The sequence below is a fragment of the Castor canadensis genome, chromosome 4, assembly GCF_047511655.1.
Source record: "Castor canadensis chromosome 4, mCasCan1.hap1v2, whole genome shotgun sequence".
NCBI lineage: Eukaryota > Metazoa > Chordata > Mammalia > Rodentia > Castoridae > Castor > Castor canadensis.
In genome coordinates this window covers 90472757-90494235 of record NC_133389.1, presented here as the reverse complement: position 1 = coordinate 90494235, position 21479 = coordinate 90472757, and the positions used below count along the sequence as shown (strand labels likewise).

The 21479-nt window shown below is 43.0% G+C and overlaps 1 protein-coding gene across 7 annotated transcripts in view; it reads right to left on the bottom strand.

The window, feature by feature from the left end:
- The window catches only part of Mgat5 (alpha-1,6-mannosylglycoprotein 6-beta-N-acetylglucosaminyltransferase), a 331452-nt gene that overhangs the window by 207567 nt on the left and 102406 nt on the right, over positions 1-21479 (bottom strand). For 5 of the 7 annotated variants that reach the window (XM_074070610.1, XM_074070612.1, XM_074070611.1 and 2 more), the window contains one exon: positions 9340-9722. In XM_074070610.1, the coding sequence (XP_073926711.1) occupies positions 9340-9580 (241 nt within the window). In that variant the 5' untranslated portion in view covers positions 9581-9722. The remainder of the gene's footprint in view (positions 1-9339; positions 9723-21479) is intronic. The other 2 variants (XM_074070613.1, XM_074070614.1) reach the window with 1 other exon arrangement.

The following is a 21479-nucleotide window of genomic DNA, read 5'->3' as shown; positions in this document are numbered from 1 at the left end:
AAGCAGTGCTACTTATAAAAGAGATCAGTGTGATTTACTACAGATAAGCCCTGGAAACTACTCAAATACCCAACAAAAAGATCAAATTGCATTATGTCATCCATTTATCAGACAGAATAAATCACTAGACTGGAAACCGGGGGAAGGCAGGGACCAGCTCGTCTTGTCACCTGTTCATTGCTGACAGCTATTAATATCAGGAATTCAATAACTATTTATTGAATGGATGAATGAAAAAAGGAAAAATGTACAGCCATCAAATATGAGGAAACATAACTGATGAGTTTTCAGAGGCATACACACATTATCCCAATTTTTGAAAAAAGAGAACATACATGTTTATATAAATGCATACACATGTGTCTGCATTGTAAAAAGGACTGAAGAGAAATCAAAATTTTATCAGTGGTAAGATATAGGTTTGGAGCTAAGGAGTATTTTTATTCTTCTTTATACTTCTTCAAATGCTCTCCATTTTACATGAAAATTTGCATTATTTTCAAAGTCACATAGGTATGAAATGCTTATTAGTTTATTCATTGGTTTTGGATTTTTGAGACAGAGTCTCACTTTGTAATCCCAGGCTGGCTTTGAACTCGCCATTCTCCAGCCTCTACTTCCCAGGCATTCACCTGAAATGCTATTTCAAGCATGCAGACAGTATGATGTCTCCTTTCAGAAAGGCACTGGCCACAAGTACCCTACTGTCAGGTAAGACAAGACTCCCCAGAAACATCTTAATGACATCAATGCCTCCTTTGATTTTAAAGCTCCATAGTGGACAAGTGTTTGTATGTGAACTTTCAAATGTGCCTATCACCTTGCAAGCAAATGCAGCTTGAATACAGAGCAGAGTTGAACAATCATCACAAAAGTGAAACTGAAGCTCCAATGATCAATGTCATTAATCTTCATTGTTTCCTGAGTTAGAATGATGGATGGAAGCATTGACCAGAGCCTGTACCTAGACATGAATACTATTCCCAAGGTGCTGCAGGAGGTGTCACTAGTGATTTGGGGAACTCTGAACAGCGGAATCTGGGAAAAAGATCATTTGCCGGCCTGTTAAGCCTGCACCTCAGGTGCTTTCTGGAATCTGCTAATATCCAGAATGAGTTCTTGGGCCATTCTCTGAATTTTCCTAACACCTCCCCAGCTGCATGAAACAGAAGTCAAGCATTTCAGCCCCTGTTCTGGAAGAAACAAGCACTCCGAGTTGTGGTAAATTCAAGGCCGTTGCCATACAAAGGCCCCAACCTCATGGCAGGACCACATCTTTCCTTGCCTGCTACACTTTCTCCCATACCAGAAACATAACCACCAGCAATGCCCTGCTAAGATCATATGTGAGCTGGGCTACACCCAGTTTATCTCACAGTCCACAGAAGAAAACCTTCTCTTTTGAACATGGCAATGATAACCACATCTCTTTGTTTAGGATGGGGGTGGCAAGCCTGCTTTTCTTTGGAGCAGAACCTGTTCCTATCATTTAGGTTGGGCCCCATCCCTGTAACCGCTAAGGACAGCTGCATAAACAGACTCCTGAAGCCATCTTCAAATTGTCTACATTGACAGATCTGTTTGAGTGAGGGTGGGTGGTAACAGAAGCAGTGACATCCAGACTACCGGCAATGACAACTAATAGCAACCAATGCCCTACACCAGTTTCAAGTGATTGGTGATTACCGTTGTCATCAGTAACCCCGACCACAGAACTATGAGGTGAGCGATATTATACTCCCTACTTCACAAAAAAGGAGGCTTCTGACAGCTCAGTGACTTGCTCAAGGTCACACATTCAGTGTGGAACATGCTCCTCCCCCACCCCACATGGAAACAGTCTCTAACTGACTTCCAGAATAAACAACAGCTCCCACATCAGGATCTAGCACAATAATTACTTAAAGCCTCCTGGATATGGAGTCCACAGGGAATTCCTTCCATTTCCTGCTCCACTAAAAACATTACTGTGATTCTCAAATTCATCCCAGCTGCAACTAAACCACACAGATAGTCAACAGAGACCTGCGGGGGCGGGGTGCTGCTATTCACTCATGGCTCGTACAGTGTGCCAGGCAAAATCCTGGAGCACAGTGAGGAACAAAAACAGGCCAAAGTCTCTGATTCTTGTGGGCTTATGTTCTATACAGGGAGAGATGGTCTGCACATACAATAAACATTGCTGCCCAGTGACCTGAGAAAGAGTTGGGAAGAATGAGGACGGTGAGGTGGGACCTCCTTCAATGAGGTCAGGCAGACTTCTCTGAAACAGAGTAAGAGAGGAGAAAAACAGGTAGAGGGAGGAAACACAGAGGCTGGGACACAGAAAAGGGCTGCAGCAGGAGTTCCTTAGGGGGCCACAGCAGCAGGAGATCTGCCCAGCCACAGAACCATGGCACAAGTTAAAGAGCAATGGCCACCAGGTAAGGGGAAGACTCTTCTAAAATGCCAATGCCACACATGTGCATACCCTGCTCAACCCACAGTTGAGGCAGTGGTGGGCATGAAAGAAAAGGACTTGAGGACAGGGAGTCACTTATCTAAGACACCCCCAAGGTCTTCTCTGACTAGGCTGGGAATGCTTGTGAACTTGGCCTGGATTTGAGGGGAAGTAGGGCAACTGGACTTCTACCACAGCATGGCTGAAGAAGTCCCAAGCCCAAGAGAGGTCCATTTTTAGATTCCAAGTTCCCTAAAGCAGAAACCCCTTTCCTGATCATGCCAGCCACGTCACCACAGAGTAACCAAGACCTCCTCAGTCACACTAGCCAGTCTGGATATTTTTTCCCTATCAGTTTTACTCCAAGAACTGTGTGTTTTCCCTCTAGGGGAGGGAATTTCTGCTTTGGTGATGGTGGTTTTCCACATTACCCCACAAAAGTCCCAGCCCGTCCACAACAGTTGCTTCATCCTATTGGTAGGAACAGAGGCAAAAAGAAAAATTTTAAACAAAAAACAAGTTTCCAGACTTAACATTGCTAATGAAATCTAACATAGGCTCCTACCCACTTCTTTTTCATAGGGGAGAGGGAAAGACAGACTTGTGAAAGGTCTGGTCTGAATCTCAGAAATCTTGTGAGTTTGCCACACAGGGCAGCTGCTACCCTTTCGAGCAGTCTTTGGCAGCACTAAATAGGACCAGCATCTTACACATAAGTATCTGGGCCAGTGAGAGCCACAGCCCAAAGCACTCACAGGCCCCCACCCTCTGACTTGCATCCAAGAGCACTAAGCAGGTTCTCCACCCTCACGGTGTGACTCCTCAGGAAACAGGAAGAAATTCTTTCCTTTTTATCTTCCTTCCTCCTATGGAGATGGCAACGGTCACAGGATGAAGCCAAGGCCAGGTCCATTCCCAGAAACAACCCCTTCCATCATCTCCCTCTCCCTCCTATCCACACAAGGACCCACAGCCTGCAGGACCCTACCCCAAACACCTGCTTCTCAGATTTAACCACCTTCCACATTGCTTCTTGCTCATTTCGGCTGGCAGCAGGCTCTGTTCTGCCCCGGAACACACATGGTGGCAGTAGGGCCTGGTACACACCCTGCTTTCTGCTGGGCATGCTGTGCCTCAACCTCCCTCCTCCTACCCCGCCCTTCTGCTCCTTTTGTCATTCAGGTTAAAAGACAACTCAGGAGAAGGCTTTCTCTGACCCTACAGTGTCAAGTAGCCCCTTAAGTAATGCTTTTTAAAGTCAAATTCCCCCTTTGTCATTTTTCTCTCAGGAATATATTTCTATCTGACTGTCTCTTGTTTATTATACCCCCCTGCCTCCAAAGAGGACACAGCATTCATTCGAGCTGGGACATCATCCACCTTTCCCCTACTGCATACCTAGTGTTTGGCACACACCCGCCAACACAGACTGTCCTTGAGTGTCAGACACAAAGGATAAGAGCCAGTCAAGGGGACAGTCTAGGGCTATGAAGCTTGGGAACTAGGAGACAGGCAAAAGGTAAGACAGAGCAGGTCACAGAAGCTGGAGGGCAAAGAGGAACCATGCAGTAGGCAAGTGAGAGACGGATAGAGGTGGCAGGAAGAAGATGAACACCCACAGCTGTGTTGGCCTGAGCTATTGATCTTCCCAGGGCAGAGGGACCCCATGCCCAGGGCTGGTAAGACACACTGGGGTTAATAAGGTATGGATGGAACACACGGAATATTGCCTGGCCTCAGGTTTCCATTATAGTTCCCAAGAGCACTGAAGTGGATCAGACCTGTCCTTTTAGGTAAGAGGTGAACACTGGGGATCAGAATCAAAGTCAAAGACACAGATCAAGTCACCTCAAAAACAAGAATGACATTGACTGGGGCAAATGGAGGTCCTGATAGGCATGGCCGTGCAGATGAATCTGAATTGAGGAGGGCTCCAGCTCCACATATGGTTGGGAGACAGAAGTCAACACATCCTCTTCAAACCGACAGAAAAACAGACACACCTCTGCACCCCAAGGAAGGATGCTCTGACTGTTCCACGGTCTGCCGAGACCTTCCAGGTAGCACTTCTGAATTACCAAGTCCTGAAAGAAGTTAAGAAGTCTCTCTTCATTCTCCTGACATTCTCATGTTTATTAATTCTTAGGAACCTTAATGGAAACCTGAGGCCAGACAAGGTTTGGCCTCTTAATCCTGATGTGTGCCACCTGCTTTCTCTCTGGGCACTGGAACACTGTGTTCTCCACAGATCACCAGCTCAGGCTAACACCACTGTGAGCACTTATGCTCCTCCAGCTCCCACCCCAAACCTCACTTGTCTGCTGCTTGGTTCCTCCTTGTCTATGGCCTTTTTTTTTTGTGGTATGGTGTGGTGGTGCTGGGGTTTGAACTCAGGGCCTCACGATTGCCAGGCAGGCACACGACACTTGAAACACAGCACCAACCCTGTGGCCTATTTTTTTTTTTAAATCATCAAAACAAGGATGGGTGGGGGTGAGGGCAAGATGTTTTTGAAAGTTTCTTCTACAGAAGCTGGTGGACTTAGGATGGGGCTGCGTCCCAATAGACATGCCATTCAAGGCGAAATGCATGTAATATATCTGACCTAGCAACATCACATCATAGCTTAGCCTAACCCATCTGAAATGTGTTCAGAATACTTACATTAGTATACAGTTGGGAACAAACAGCTCACATAAAGCCAGTTTTATAATAAGGTGTTGATTATCTCGTGTTGTTTATGGAACACTGCACTAGAAGTGCAAAAACATAAAGGTCATACAGGTATGCTTTTGTATCATTGTAATGGGAACAATTTGAAGGCGAGGTCATCTGTAGTGTTATTTGAGTACTAATCCGACTACCAACCAACAAGCACATACCATGCACCTGACACAGCACCTCACTGAAGCTTCAGACCCTGGCGAGAGAGGTACTGACAACTCACTTTGGAAATAGTTTGTGCCTCTAGATCCAGGACATGCAGACAGGATGTAGCAAGGCCACATTGTCTGGCTCCAAACTGCCCATCTAACCACCACAACACTCAACTTGTTCCTAGGAGCAGCATTTCCAGAAGAAAGATGCATTATGAGGAAGGTGTCTTCAGGGAATCCAAACACAGGGAGGAAACAGACTTGGGACACCAAAACACACCTGCGGGTAGAAGGACTCACCTAGAGACTACCTGGGCCAGGGATTGGCAAAACATTTTCAGTAAAGGAACACTTGAGTATTTTAGGCTCTATGATCTCCATGGCAACTAATACACAAAAAGATGTGTGTGCCTATGTCCTAATAAACTTTCTTTAGAAAAACAGGTAGCAAGGAGGATTTGGTTCACAGGTTAAAGTTTGCTGACTCAGCCTTAGACCAAGACAGTTTGGGGAAATTGTTGGGTCAATAACTACCACTATGAGATGAGTGTTAAGGATGACCTATGGTGACTCCTGAATGATGGATTCAAAATGTTTCAGATGTTTTGTGAGATACTGGTGGTACCATGTTTTGGTTATTGCATTTGTTGTAAACAAATAGAAATGATTGTGTACCAATAAAACTTTATTTACACAAACAAGAAGTGATCTAAATTTAACTCAGAGACCATATTTTGCTGAACCCTGCGGCTGAATCCAGGGATTCTAGTAAAGCAGTGATCATCTAAAATCACTGACTACCATGCATCAAACACCTGCCACAGATGCAAAAGATTCATTTATAACATACTGACAGCTTCCAATTATACCGATATGGGAATGGGAGAATAAGAGCTTTTTGCTTTGTTTTGTTTTTAAATCTATTAAGGGCATCCATTCAAGTTAGTAACAGATCCCAGCCATACAGGGTCAGCTTTTCATTCTTTCAAGGTAGACAAGTGCATTGCACATGGGCTGTGTTTGTGGCAGTCAAGAGACTGCAAAGTGATTGTCCACATATCCTACTGCTCTACCAGCTCAGCTAAACCACTGAACATCCTATAGTCTCCGCATCTCATCTGATGTCAGCAGCCAGAGCTACCTGACTCTCAATGTTACACTGATTCCAGGGGAAGCCCCACATCATCAGGTGGTTCTCCAGTTTCCCAGAACTGGCCCCCAGACCAACCAATCCTCTCACTCAACCCAAGTTATTGTTGCCTAGAACAGGAAGCCAAAAAGAAAACAAGGCTACCAAATGTGAAACAACAAAATCCAGTAATCTGCTTTAGAACATCCTAAGCAGCTAGGGTTAGACAGTGTTTGCTGTTGCTACTCTTAGTGTAGGGGTTCTCCAAGGTAGGAGCGAAAGGGACAACTATCTTCTCAAATCTAGAGGTTTTTTTTTTTTTTTTTTTTTTTTTTCAGTACAGGGTTTTGAACTCACTTTTTGGTGGAGGGATTTTTCGAAGATAGGGTCCTGCAGCCTGCCCAGGCTGGCTTCGAACCGCTATCCTCCTGATCTCTGCCTCCTGAGTACCAAGGATTACAAGCATGAGACACCATGCCCAGCTAGTCTGGAGATATTTTTGATTGTCACACAGAAGATGTTACTGGCGTTTTGTGTTTAAATAAAAAAAAATTACTCTGCACTAATATCCTCCCTCCAAAAATAATTATGTGGCCCTAAATGTTAATAGCACCAGGCGAGAAACCTATCTTAGTGGCATCTCACCACAGGATGATCCCAGATACCTCAAGCACACACATACTCCAATCACACTCCACAAACTCAGCTCCAAAGACCACTTTCATTTACATGGTAAGCTGGCGTGATGCCACGAGGCCTGTTTGACTGTTTGTGTGAAGTAAAAGATGAATTGCTTTGCTAAAATTCACTACAAAAGAAGCAGGCTGGAATAAATAATCCTTACAGTTTCTTTGAGACACAAAGCCCTATGTCTACAAGCATGAAAAGTGGCTGAAAGTCTAACAGACTATTGTGGGGTTTTGGTTAGTTTTTAAAAAAAATCTCTGTAAGATTGAAAAGACCAGGTATTCTTTACAATGTGGAGAAAGCCATCCCCCTGAGATCTTTAGCAGTATATAAGAATAAAAACAGCAAAAATAACTAGTTAAATTAAAAGTTTATCAATGTGCCACTTGTGTGGTTCTTCCTGCCCAGGAATGGGTTTGACAGACTGAAAAATAACAGGAAATTGTAGCTAGTTATTCCCCTTTCTCCCAAAGGTATAATAAGGAATACACAGAACCAAAAACTTTAAAAAAGCATCTTTTACTTGTCACATCACACACATTGGCAACACCAGTCGTGGTGATCTGCTTTATTCTTTTTTCTCTGATGGTTACTTTTACTACTCTGGAAATGTTTCAGAAGATCTAAGTCAATGCATAATTTTGACTAGTTGTTCTTCAGCATGGGCGCTCAAAATGGAAACTCATTGTCTTAATCCATCATATCAAAAAAGGTACTTTGTTTAGAAATATTAAGAGCCAATGCCTACCATAGACAGTGGCAAATCTTGAAAGAATACATTAAAAGCAAATACTGTGATCGTTCACATAGTAAACACTTCTGTTCCTCAAAAGTAAACACCTTCTCCTTACAAATACATATAATTATATATATAATAAAAAATATATAATATACATATATATACATACATATATATATACATACATATATATATATATATATATATATATATATATATATATATATATATATATATAATAGAACCAAGTTTTCTGAATTCTTTTAAAGAGAAAAAGTATATGTATAATTGAGTATGACTTCCTGGATGTGAACTCAAGCTAGACTGGACTGAGCCTACAGCTGCCCATTTTCAGTAGATATTATTTCAACTCCACACACAGGAGCGCATGTTCCTTGACAAGGTCACAAAGCAGAACACCAACTTTCCTCTACCTCATCCAACCCTATCATTCCATCTCATCTGTTACAAGTCCTAAACACTGAGATCACTCAAGCCTTGATTCAATGAAAATGAGAAAAAGTTGTCCTCTACACATCTCTCTGGATACTCAGTGACCAAACACAGTTAGGATGTAAATTCTCTAAGACTCAGCATGATCCAAATTTCATTTGCAATTTTCATTTTGTAAGAACTTATCTATACACATTTTTGCATATATATAAAAACCTATCAGAAAGACATACACAGAAAGAAATGTTCTTTGTGTGCACTGCCTAGAGTGGTACGCTTATGTATGATATTCTCTTTTTGCTTGTCTACAGCTTCCAACTTTTTCTATATTAAGCATAACTTTGCTAAAAGAAAAAATATGTTCCATGTGTGTATTTTTTATACTCTATCATTTCAAAAAGGATTGAAGACACCTAAAGAAAGTAGAACAAGATTTCAATCTAAGTAAGTGTTATTAGAGACAAGAATAAGAACTACGTGCAGTTAAGTCTGGGCAGCCAAAGGTTAAAACTACTAGACAACACGTTGGCTCCCATGTCCTGGTTAGTGGCTGAAGGGAGTCACCTGCTTGGTTACAAGTTTATTGACACCCCACCCCCCCCCCAAAAAAAATGGAATCTCTCCCCACTCTCCCTCCTCACGTCACCCCCACCATTCTTAATTAATTTTGTTTAAGGATAGAGAATGAGAATGTTTTCCAGCATTCCCCAAAAATACTCCCACAAGAGACCATGGAGTCCAGAACTGTGCTGAAGTCGTACCAGCCAGCTGCGAATATGACCCACAGAGTGCCTCAGTATACCAACCATAGCACCTAGGTGGGAGTCCGTGTCTACAAGTGTTCAGAATCCCCTAAAGGCTGCTGCTTTGCCTTTCTGAAAGTGACCCTGTCTGTGCAATCTGCAGTCCATGCAGGCAGTGGTAAGGGATATTCAGTCCACGGGAAGTCCAAGTCTGGGAGCCTCCCAAGGTCCTTTCAAAGCTGATGGAGAGGCCCACAGGAAACTGTGCTTACCGTAAGCTGTCATGACGCCAGCATATGGCCCATCCACCACATTCCTGTTTTCTTCTGCCAGTGCCTTGATGTACCTTTTGCTGAGGTCTAGGATCTGCTCCCGCAGCATGGAGCTGCTTTCAGGCTGAGTTCGCTGCTGAATGGTAAAATGCAGAAGCATCATCCCCCAAATGAAGCCACAAGTCACCAGGAAAAAGCCCAGCTTCTGAGAGGACAACTTCCAAGGAGTAAAGAGAGCCATTGCTCTCCAGCAACTTCACCTGCCCTTGGCTCTCAGCACACAGAAGGTAGAGTCAAATTCATGATGTAGGCTGGGACTGAGAGTCCATCAGTCTCACTCCGGCTCCTGCGTCAGCTGATTTTCTTTCCTTGCTTCCATTCTGCTGGGAAGGAGGAGAAAAGTTAGCAAAGTGGCTATGGCAAAACACAGCAAAATCAACGAGAAGCGAGCATGTCACTCAGGTTGCTCTAAAACAAATGTCAATTTCCAGCTTTTCTTAATTTGCTAGTTCACGATCACAGATTATGTGTGATTCGGGATCTGGAAGCTGGGAGGAGAAATCTGGTGAGGTGACGAGAAGCTGTACAAATACAGAGGGGGAAGTGTGTCTGAGTGTGTTAACAGGTGTAGTTGGGCTGTTCCCGTCTGGACCTAGTTCAAAACAGGAAGCTTGTTTTGCAAAGTAGAGAGGAGATGGAAGGAGATTTCACTGCAGGTCAGCAAAAACCCAAGCAGAGGGTGGAGTCATATCACCACTGGGCACTCTGTGCATCTGTAACTTGAGTTTACAAAGTCATCATTATGTGCCGTGGGCAAGGATTAGAGCATGCAGCTGGGGAGGTGAGTAAGAAAACAGATGCCCCCTCAGGGGTTGACAAGGAAGGGGAAGAGGGCCCTCATCTTATTTAAGCCAGTGAGCTCTCACTATTACTGTTTAGAGATGAGATCACTCTCTAGAGACCACCAGGTGGCCTCCCCATGTATCAGCACAAGAGATGACAGAGGTACAACCAGTGGTCTTTTCTGGTCCAGCTTTTTTATTTATTCTTTTGTTGGTGCTGGTGAACAAACCCAGGGCTTTGGGAATGCTAAGCACCAACTCTACCACTGAGGTTTGCCCCCAACCCCTGGTCCCAGCCATCTTGAGTGAAAGCTGTACCTCATTGCTCGCTTGCAACCTGCAGCACAGGAAACACAAAGCACCCAGCTGTCTGCTTCTCTATGGTTCTCACTTTCACTCCCATAATGAGGCAAATGAAAAGTTAAAAGACAGACTTTCAGTGCTAAGATAGCCAGATCTCATTGGTAACAGCACAAACAAGGATAATGCTCTCAGTCAGGGCTTCTCAGCAAATGGGGCCTGAGCATAGGTTGCAAATGGGCTATGGGTATGCCCAGTTATGTGCCTCTTTAGTCAAAGTCATGGGCCCAGGAAGCCAGCTGACAAAAGCACTACTCAAGGGAGAGACTGGTCAATGATCCCCTGGTGAGGGTTTGAGCCAGGATGTATTTCAGAGAGTGCATGTTTTAGTTCAAAGGTTCTTTGCAAGCAACCTAAGAGGAGAGGGTAGCAGGATTCTGAAGCAATTAGCTTTCAATCTGCAATGTAGCAGGACTTACTACCTTCCCTTCACACAGCAACAGAGCAATGGGTAGTTGGTACTCCCAACAGTAATAACAGTAAATGCTAAAAAAAATTCTACCAATTTCCCCAGCACTGTGACAAATGGTTTTCAGTTGTTCAATTAATCAACCCCTCATAAAAGTTCTATATGCTAAGAAACAAATGAGATGAGAAAATAAAGGCACAGGGAGATCACTTGGCAAAGTTCAGCCAGCTAGGTGGTAGGGGAGGAATAATCTGGGGATGGCCCAGGGGTCAATAAACCACACCCCACCTTGTCTGTGCTCCCCCACCAGCCTGTTTGTGTAAAGCCAAAAAATGGTGTGCACCATTCCACAAAAGGGATATGAAAAGCAAAAAAGAACATATAACGTAGACCCTATGTAGCCCACAAAGCCTAAAATCTTTACTATCTGGCACTTAACAGAAAAGGTTTGCAGGCATCTGAATTCTAGACCAGTGGTCCTTAATTCAGCAGCAGCTGGATCACCACTGAGAAATGCAAATTCTCAGGCCCCACCTCAAACCTACTGAATCAGCAACTCTGGAGGTGGGCAGGGCAGCCTAGGTGATTCTGGTGATTCAGATTAGGTGATTCTGACACAGGATGAATTTCAGAGCCCCTGATCTAGGCAGTTGGACTCTAGGTGCATGCATTTCATCACTGTGGAATGTACAGTAACAATTTGATAAAGCCCAAACTCCACGTTGTACTACTTTATAAGCTGCATGCTATATACTGAGCTATTTCACCACCATGAACTTTGCACATCCTCCTTCAGGTGGTTCCCAGCTCCGGTCAAGCTGCTCCTTCTACTCTGCTCCTGGTCTACTCTATCACACTGCCAATCCAAACCCAGCCCATTCTCCAAGCCCCACCTCCACTCCCCCTGTTTTAGACCATATTCCCCATTGCTCTAGCCTACAGTGCTTTCCTACTCTTCAGTCGTAAAACACTGTCCACTTTGGATGGTTCACCAGTTTCTCTATGGGTGCTATAGTTTAGGTCTGAATGTCTCCCAAAGGTTCATGCATTGGAAGCTTGGTTCCCCAGCCAGTGGCATTATTGGGAGGTGGCGAAGTCTTTGGGAGATGAAGTCAAGTGGGAGGAGGTTAGGTCATTAGGGGTATGACCTTCAAGAAGATACCGGAACTCTAGCCCCTTTCCCTCCTTTTTTGCTTTCCAGTCACCGAGAGGTGAATAGGAGTCCTCAGTCTCACGGTCCCGCCATGGTGTACTGCCAAAGCAATGGACCAAAATACGAAACTTCTAATCTGCAAGCCAAAATGAACCTTTTCTCCTTATAAGTTGCATGCTATACACTGAGCTATTCATCACCATGAACCATTTTGTCACAGTGATACCAAGCTAATACAGTGTGATCCCATGTCATTGTTTAAGGAACCCTTCACATACACATACACAGATGCTCCTCCACTTAACTGATTACATCCTAAGAAACCCATGAGTTAAAAATACCATAAAATAGAAACTGCATTTAATATACCTAACCTTATCAAACATCACAGTTTAGCCTAGCCTCTCTTAATCATTTTCAGACCTTAGCCTACAGTTGTACATTAGCCTTAGTTGGCCAAAATCACGTAATACAAAGCCCATTTTAAAATGAGTGTTGAATATCTAATATAATTTATTGTACACTGTGCTGATGTATATATTTGCATCATTCTAAACTCAAACTATCATAAGTCAGGAACTACAGGGCATAATAAAATCTCTGTCGACTAAATGAAGTTGAGCAGGACACTATGGCACTGTATTCTTCCCTTCTAAATGGTGGCTAACTGAACAGGACCTTCCCTCTTTCCTTTCTCCATGTGTTTTAGGACATACTGAGCACTTGCTGCCCTCAGGCCCTGGGGACTAAACAATGAGCAAGATGGAAACCCATCCTCAGGGGTGTGATACCTTGAAAACTAGAACCAGATGCTGCTGCCAGCTTCTCAGGAAGTGGCTCTACTTCCTTTTCAATGACCCATTCATTAGTCACCCAATGAAGGGATTGTCCCAGGGCAAGTAAATCAGGTGTTCTACAAAAAAAAAAAAAAGCCTTCTGGTGACTTTGAGTATTTTAGGGCAGAACTCTAAATTCCAGGTAAGAATTACCCTCAACTTTCAAACTGGAAGTCCCACTCCACTTCCTCAGTTAGTCCTGCTGAAGAAACCGCTCAACATTACAGTGTTTAAGTCACGGAAAGGCCAAGGGCAGATACTAGACAAGGGCTTTATTAACATATGGAAGGCTTCTAAACCTTTGCCTTGGAAAGTGCACCAAATGGTGCACTTGAGAGGCAAATAGATGGCCAAGAAACCCAGTGAAACTCAGTGAAATTATACTAGCTTGGAGAGATGAAAATTTAGAGTGCAAATCCTTAGCTGTCAGGAATTCAGAGCACTAGAGAGCCAAGATTTTAAGTGACTATAGAAGAAAGAAAAGAATGTTCTTTTCTTTTATGGAATGTAGAGTGTGAAATAAACTATCGGCATTCATGCAGCACACACAGAGAATCACATTAGAATTCATCCCTGTGATTCCTATTAGGAAGACAGAATTTAAGACTGTTCAACCTCCCGATCTCCCACAGTAACAGAAGGACAACAGGAAGATCTAGGACAGTCGTTGTTACAGTCTTGGTGTCATAAAAAGACTTAAGAGATGATCATCAGTAAACACTTCTGATTAATGGAGAGGCCTCAGACCAATAATGATCAAATACCAGCTGGTCAAGCTAAGAACCTGCCTGCCTCCAGACTTAGCATCCAGTTCCCCTAGCTAACTGGATCAAGTAGGCACAAAAAGGATGACATAGTGTATCTAAGATGACCTTGCTGCCAATCAGAGAAATGACAGTCCAGGGCCATGACTTCATCAGTCCACAAAACACAAGTTTGCAGCAAGTCTGTCTGCAACGTCAATCACCCCAAAATGTATACCCTTTAACCCCTACTTCCTAAAGAAGCATCATTCATGTCCTTCCTTCCCACTCACTCTTCAACCCAGTAAAATCTGGCTTTCACCTTAACAAATGTAGTCAAAGATCATTGGCAAGGCAATATCAGTTCTCCTAATTAAAAAAATATATTTAAAAAGATGTTCAACATTATTAATCATTACAGAAGAAGGAAACCAAAACTACAATGAGATACTACTTTATACTCATTAGAAAGGCAATAATCAGTCAACTACAGGGTAAGTATCGGTGAGAATATGCAGAACATGAACTCTCATATACTGCTGATAGAACTATAAAATGGCCCAGCCAGTGTTGAAAATAATCTTTCAGTTCCTTAAAAAGAGAGTTAGTGTAAGACCCAAAAAATTCTGCTCCCAGGAATTCTCCCAAGAGAAATGAAAACTTAAGTCCACACAAAAATTTGTATATGAATTTTCACAGCAGCATTTATATGAGACAAAAAGTGAAACAATCCAAGCACCCATCAGCTGACAAATGAGCAAACAAAACTTGTATATCCATACAATGGGATACTATTTGGACATAAAAGGAGTAAAGAAATGATTGTGCTACAATATATATGACCTTGAAGGAATTTTGCTGAATGAAAAAAGGACAGTCACTGAAGACCACATGCTGTATGATTCCATTTATATGGAACGCCTAGAATAGGCCAAGCTATAGTGCACCACAAGTTGCTTAGGTCTGGGAGAGAAAGTGAAGAATAGGGGAATTGGGAGGTGGTAGCTAAGATATACAGGGTTTCCTTAGGAGTAACAAAAATGTTCTAAAATTGATTTTGATGATGGATGCATAACTCTGTGGATATACTAAAAGTGAGTTGTACATGTTAAATTGGGAGAATGGTATATGTGAGTCATATTGCAATAAGGCTGTTGGAAAGGAAGCAAGTGTCCCTCTAAAGTTGAGGGTAGGAACAGGCACTCCTGTCCCCTGGGTCTCATGGGCCTTTTGCAGCCTCTTCCCCACAGCCCAGCTAAAACCAGGCTGGGTTGTCACGAAGAGCTGACCACAGGCCTGGCAACAGAAGGAAATTATGTTGAGTAATTTGCCTCCAGTTCACCAGACATAGCTACTCTTACAACTTCTGCATCAACCTCACAGGCCTTCTTCCAGGTGGCTGCTAGCCTGCTTTGTCTGACAGATCTCAATTTCTTAAACCAGCAGGACCATTCTGAAAAACAGCCTGGTTCCAATGGAGAGATAACCACACTGAGCAAGTGGGTCCTTCAAGCACTGCTCAACATCCTTTGAGGACCCATGTCTTCCACCAGGACATGCTCCTTAAGAGGACAAATTAAGGTGGACATTCTCTTCCATTCAGAAGTGACGCCAGCCGCCACCACCACAGAACAGCTGTGGACTACGTCATCAAAGCCACAAGGGTCAACCCAGTCCTGATCTCAAGGGTGAACCCTCGACAGCTCTGATTACCTCTGTGCTTCCCTCCTGTGCTACACAGGGAGCACACATGAACAGAGACCCTTACTTTCACACCTCTGTGCTTTCCTGTATACGTAGAACAGCACAGTCCAGGTGAAAACAGCCTGCTCCCTTCAGAACTGGCTGCACTGGTCTTATGTTGAGTCACTAGCTGAAAGACATCCACTTCAACAACACACCTTTGTTGTGTTTGGCTCTATTCATGGTGGGGTTTTTAACAGTCTGTGTGTGCCCCTTCACATTTGATGTAATCAAATCAAGACAGTCCTGATTATTCATTCAGTATGCCACATCTGCATTCCCAATGTGGGCAGGGAAGGAAGAGCTTCAACCCCATCCACTGGAAGCGGGTATTTGCCTTGAGGTTACACTGTCCGCTCAGTGGAGCACAGAGCTCCCTTTTTGGCATCAATAGCAAAGTTAATGTCCAACAGTGTAGCAAGGTGAATGAATCCAGACCCAGAACTCCTGCCTTCTCCCCCCATCTTCCCTACTCCTACCCCTCCTGAGTTCTGTCCTTCATACTTGGCTTTCTCCACCAGAGGGCGTGGCAAAGAAGGCAAATTGTTGGAAAGGATTTTAATCTGATTCAGGCTCTTTGGTGTGCATAGTATAGGAAGGAAGGCAAAGGAGAAAGAGGGCAAGAGTGAACAGGAAGCTGTTGCTGCTGGATCACAGAAGACTGTCCTGTGGTCTGTGAGTTTTATTCGCCAGGCCCACAGGTTTTTCACAGTTGACAGAATTTCCCATCAACACAAAACAAAACCACAGCAATCTCAAAAATTCTGAAAACTTCTACCAAACCATGCAAAAAGCAAAGGTTCCTGAAAAGTGAAATAAATCTCCTTAATCCAAGATTTCCTAGTCTTGGCACAACTGATGCTAGGCTAGATAGTTCAGTGTTGGGAGGGGTGTCCTTAACATTGTTACATGTATGGCAGCGTCTCTGGCCTCTAGCCACACATTACCATTAGAAACTCCAATGACCCTTCATACCTAGGGAGCTGTAACAAAAATGTCTCCCCAAGGTGCCAAATGTTTGATCACAACAACCAACCCTAGTTAAGAGGTGCTGGCTTAACCAATCAGCAGGTCTTTCCCACCCAAGGAAGATGTTCAGAGGTGATCCAGCTGGCTGTACTGCAGAGCAAGAAAGGAGGCAACCAAGGTGACCACAGGAGCTCATCATCAGCTCTACTGACCAGCACTATGAAAGGCCTGTGCTAAACCTGTGGAAGCCAAAGAAGAAAGAAATGGACTGAACTCCAACGTTGTCCCAAGCTGATACATAACCTTCAGTGCCACCACTGTGTTGGTACCAATGGAAGAGATGCTTTCAAGATTGGCTGTGTTGCCATTTGCTAATTAGTATATGACACTGGGGCTCTGTTCCATAAAGATTCTGGTCCCTAAATCAGCATGTAAGAAGAAAGGTTGTGAGAAGATCCAATCTGGATGATGCTTCATCAGATAGCCTTAAAAAAGGCAGGACTGTCATCTGGCTTCCGGCCCAGAAAACCAGGAACTGTCATTATGAGAGGTTGGTAATGACTCTCTAAGAAGAAAAACAGAGTGTGTGAAAAGATCACCCAGCATGCAAACTTGTTAGATAGGCCTCCTCGGCACTGAATGAAAATACTCAAAGATTCACTTCCACTCAGAGCCAAAGAACAGGAAAGCCACAAAGGAATTTTATAACAAGCATAAAATGCTTTTCCCTGATGATTAACTTCTGGCAACCCTCTACCTTTAGAAAACACCCATGAGAGACAATAGGCCCAAATAGCCCCAGGATAAAAAGAGTCATAAAAATCACCAAATCTACCTCAAAAACATGAGACTATGGTGTCAAAAGAAAATTCATGGATCAACAAGTGCTCCCTGAGCCCAATGGCCCAACCACCTCACCCTACGCCCTCTCTCCTTCACTTGGAGAGGGACGGAGGATGGGTTTTGTCCCACTGCAAGTATTGGTACTAGGGCTTGAACTAAGGGCCTCACCCTTGCTAGGCAGGGGCTCTCCCACTTGAGCCAAGCTCCCAGGCTGTTTGCTTTATTTTCAGATAGGATCTTGTGTTTTTCCCCAGGGCTAGTCACCACCTGTGATCCTTCTACTTATGCCTCCTACATAGCCTGGATTACAGGTGCACACCTCCATGCCCAGCTTCTCTCTTGTAATCGTATGGAGGCAGACATAGGAGGATCACAATTTGAGGACAGCCTGGGCAAAAAAAGTGAGGCCCTATTTCAAAAATATCCAACATAAAAAAAAAAGGACTAGCAGAATGGTTCAAGAAGTAGAGTGCCTGTCTAAGAAGCACGAGACCCTGAATTCAAACTCCAGTACTACAAAAAAAAGAAAAAGAAAAAGAAAAAAAAGAACAACTTTCTGTTCTAACTAGCTGATGTGTAAGAAAACTTAGGCATACGCACGCATATGTGTGCATTCTGGAGTGGCTGTGCTTGGAGATGTATCTGACTGATGAGAGACGTATCAGAATAAATTCTTCACTGATTCTCAAATAAGGATCTGGTCAATCCCAATGGAGCACCCAGCCCCAAGCTTTGGGAGATCCGGAGTCATAAATATCCCAGGTTTGAATTTTCTTGGGGAAGAACTCAGCAGACAGATGCTGCTTGATAAACTATTGTTCTTCAATTTACAGGCCAAGGAGTTCAACACCCCTAAACACTGCAGCTATATTGAGCCAGCTTAGCTGGTATCTGGGCTTACGTCCTCGGATCACACAAGTGACGAATTAGCTCAGGTTAAAGGGAAGCACTTTGGAGCAGTATCTCCTTCCCTAAGAGTGCAGGACTACACTGCGCCTTACAACACTGATGCACTCAAGATCCATCTGGGCTGCTGGGTTTTTTTTCCTTCTTTTTTGGTGGTAGTGGGGTTTGAACTCAGGGCTTCATGCTTTCTAGGCAGGTGCTGTACTGCTTAAGCCACTCCACCAGCCTTTGGGCTGCTTTCTAAAAAGTAGCAAAGCCCAGCTCTCACGCTGGTGCCCAAAGATTCTGATTTATTTTCTCTAAGGAGTGGCCCAGACAGATGTTTTCACATTCAAGCTGCCCAGGTGATTTTAATATAGATCGGGATGAGAATTATTAGAAGCTATTCCTTTATCAGCCCTGTGGGTCCTATCTATTGGGACCATAGTGTGATCTATTCCAGTATTTCAAGAGAGAGCCTCCCTACTCCCCACAAATGTAAGTCCCCTGGCTGATGAGCTAAGTCAACTGCAAGACAGGCTAGTTTTTCTCCTTGAAGAATCACAAGGTTCATGTCTATAGTCCCAGCTAGTAAGGAAGCTAAGTCAGAAGGATCACTGGAGCCCAGGAGTTTCAGGTCAGCCTAAGCATCATAGTGAAACCCCATTTCAAGAAAAGAAAAAAAAAAAAAAAAAAAAGGAAGAAAGAAAGAAAAAAGAATCATGAGCTGGTCTTCTCAGGCTGCCGCCCAGCACATCAGCCAGGTTTTCAGAAATAGCTACTGTGTGGCAAAGCCATGTCAGATCATCCCACACCATGGAAGAGCTTGTGGAGAATAAGGCTGGACTGACAGTGCTTCCATTCATCTCCTCTGAGCAGAGGGCTCCAAGGCCGAGAAGTGATTTGAGGCTAACCTAATGGCCTCATCTTCTAACAACACTTCTCCTAACCAGCACCTGTATTACCCATGCACCCGTGCTATTCAAACTGTGGTCTGTGACTTGACTGTTAAAAATGCAATCTCAGGTCCAAGCCCAGAAAAGAGGTGCTCACAGCATGATCACAAGGTTGATTATCTGTTTGCCCCTTAATGTTTGAGAGACACTGCTTTTTATCTCATCCAGAGACCAGATACTAATTTCTAGTACATGATAGTGAAGAATATCCCACAATTCTCCTTTTTATAAGGTACACAGCACTTAATGATTTGGTGTAACCTTTGAAGAAGTTGGATGCATGTCCTACTGACATTCAGCTGAGATGAGAATCATACACCTAGAAAGCATGGTTCTCTTATTGTGAACCAGGCACATCCATGAAACAACTGGCCCTGCTTTATACTTGTTGACAATCAGAAAGGTCCAGATTCATGAGACTCAAATCAGAGTTCCAACTTGGATACATGTCGTTCAACTTTTAACTCTAATAGAGCAAATAACTCCCATCAGTCAAGCACATTATGCAGTCACTCAACATCTTTGTTCATCTCAACTGTAGATGTCACAGGCAGGTTATAGAGTTTCTGTGGTTTCGTAATTGCTGAAGTGCCCACTCTGGAACAACTGCCTAACAACCATAAATGCATTCCTAGGTGACTTCAAAGTGGGACAGTGTTCAATGGAGGTAAACATTCTCATCAGGTGTCTTAATTTTGTATCAGATCGTATCAATCAATAGTTAAAGTTTCTGAAAACTGCTTTAACTCCAGTATTTTCAGGGCACCTAACACTGACTTCGTGGCCACTGATGGCCTTTCAAAGTTTTGAAGGAAACTGCACTGAAAGATGACTGGCCACATACACTATGTGTTCACTGTTCTAAAGCATCTTTGCTTGCCTTTTGTAACCAATCAGCTCCTGTCCCAGTAAAATTCTCTCTCCATTTTCCATGAATACACACAACCACACATCTGCCTCCCTGAGGAACTTTTAAATCATTTCTTAATATTTATAGATGTATGCTAGAATATCAAAATCTTAATTCAATTTTGAAATAAGGTATTAAAGTTTATGAAGTTTATTCATTTTGATACCTCTCCTGATGTTCCAAATGATTAATGAAACTTAATGTATAACTGATAGCATTTAATCATGCAAGAAAATGTATGATTTGTCCACAAAATCAATTCCAAACTTAGATTCTTATTAGTATGCATTTGGTGTAGAGACCAAATGCATATTCAAAACCAGATACCAATCTAATTACTGGCCTTGACATCAAAACTAGGCAAAAAACCTGCCCAATGTTTGGCTTTCTTGCATTTGGATTTCAAAACAAATCTAATGGTTTAAAAGGGAGACTCTTTACTCCTCTGGACACATTTTCATGTGGAGCATATATTCCATTTCTCAGGAAGAAACCAGAGAGGGTGACCAGGACTACACATTTCTGGCTTTCTGGGGGAAGTAGGACAGCATCTCAGCTCAAGGACATTGCTTGACACACACTCTATTCCCCTTCCCATGTACTCCGAACAGGCAGCGTGGAGCCTGCTCCATCTGTGGAGTCCAGCTACGGTTGCCTGGTTCTACAGGGTTGGTGTGTGGTACCTATCTAGGGCAGATCAGGAAGTCTTATACCTGAACCACACCTTCCAACTCTGCTTTACACTAGTAAGAGTAATAGTGCTTCATTCATTCAGTGCTGGGGATTGAAATCAGGGTCTAGCACATGTGGTATTATATTTTAAGCTTCACTTAACTGCTTCTCTTTCCTTTAGTTCAGAACGAAGAAGGGAGGGAGGGTATGATTAACTGGCATCACCAAACCCTATACGTTTATTTTTATTTTTTTTTCTGTTTTGTTCCTAAATATCAGGATAAGGCAGGTGGTTTCAGAAGCTATTTGAAAGCATTTCTCTGCAAATAACACATTGCAGGTATATTAAGATTTAACCCTAATAAATTAAAAGATGAATAGCTATATGGTCATAATATTTTCTTTCTAAATATTGATTTTTAAAAATACTATAAGATATTGCAGAAGAATTTTAATCAGATGAATGTAACTTTTTGTTAGATCTGGAGAAGAATTCATAGAATTCTCAGTATAATCTTCAATAATTTGTACTTTAACCTATTTTCCTATCTTTAACCAACAATCCTTTAAGGATATAAGTATTTTTTTATAGCATAGCACATAACGGTTGCTGGTATAGAGCACTCTTCCAAATGCCAGAAATTGCCCAACCCAAACTTTTGATAAATTTGAAAGCCTTTCAAATTCTTCCATCTTCAAGAGAGATGGGGGATCATATATATACATATGCATTTTATTTAATGACCTTCAAAAATAGAAATGGTAATAAAAAAATAATAATACCACTTCTGTCCAGAATGAAAGCTCAGGGAACCCTCA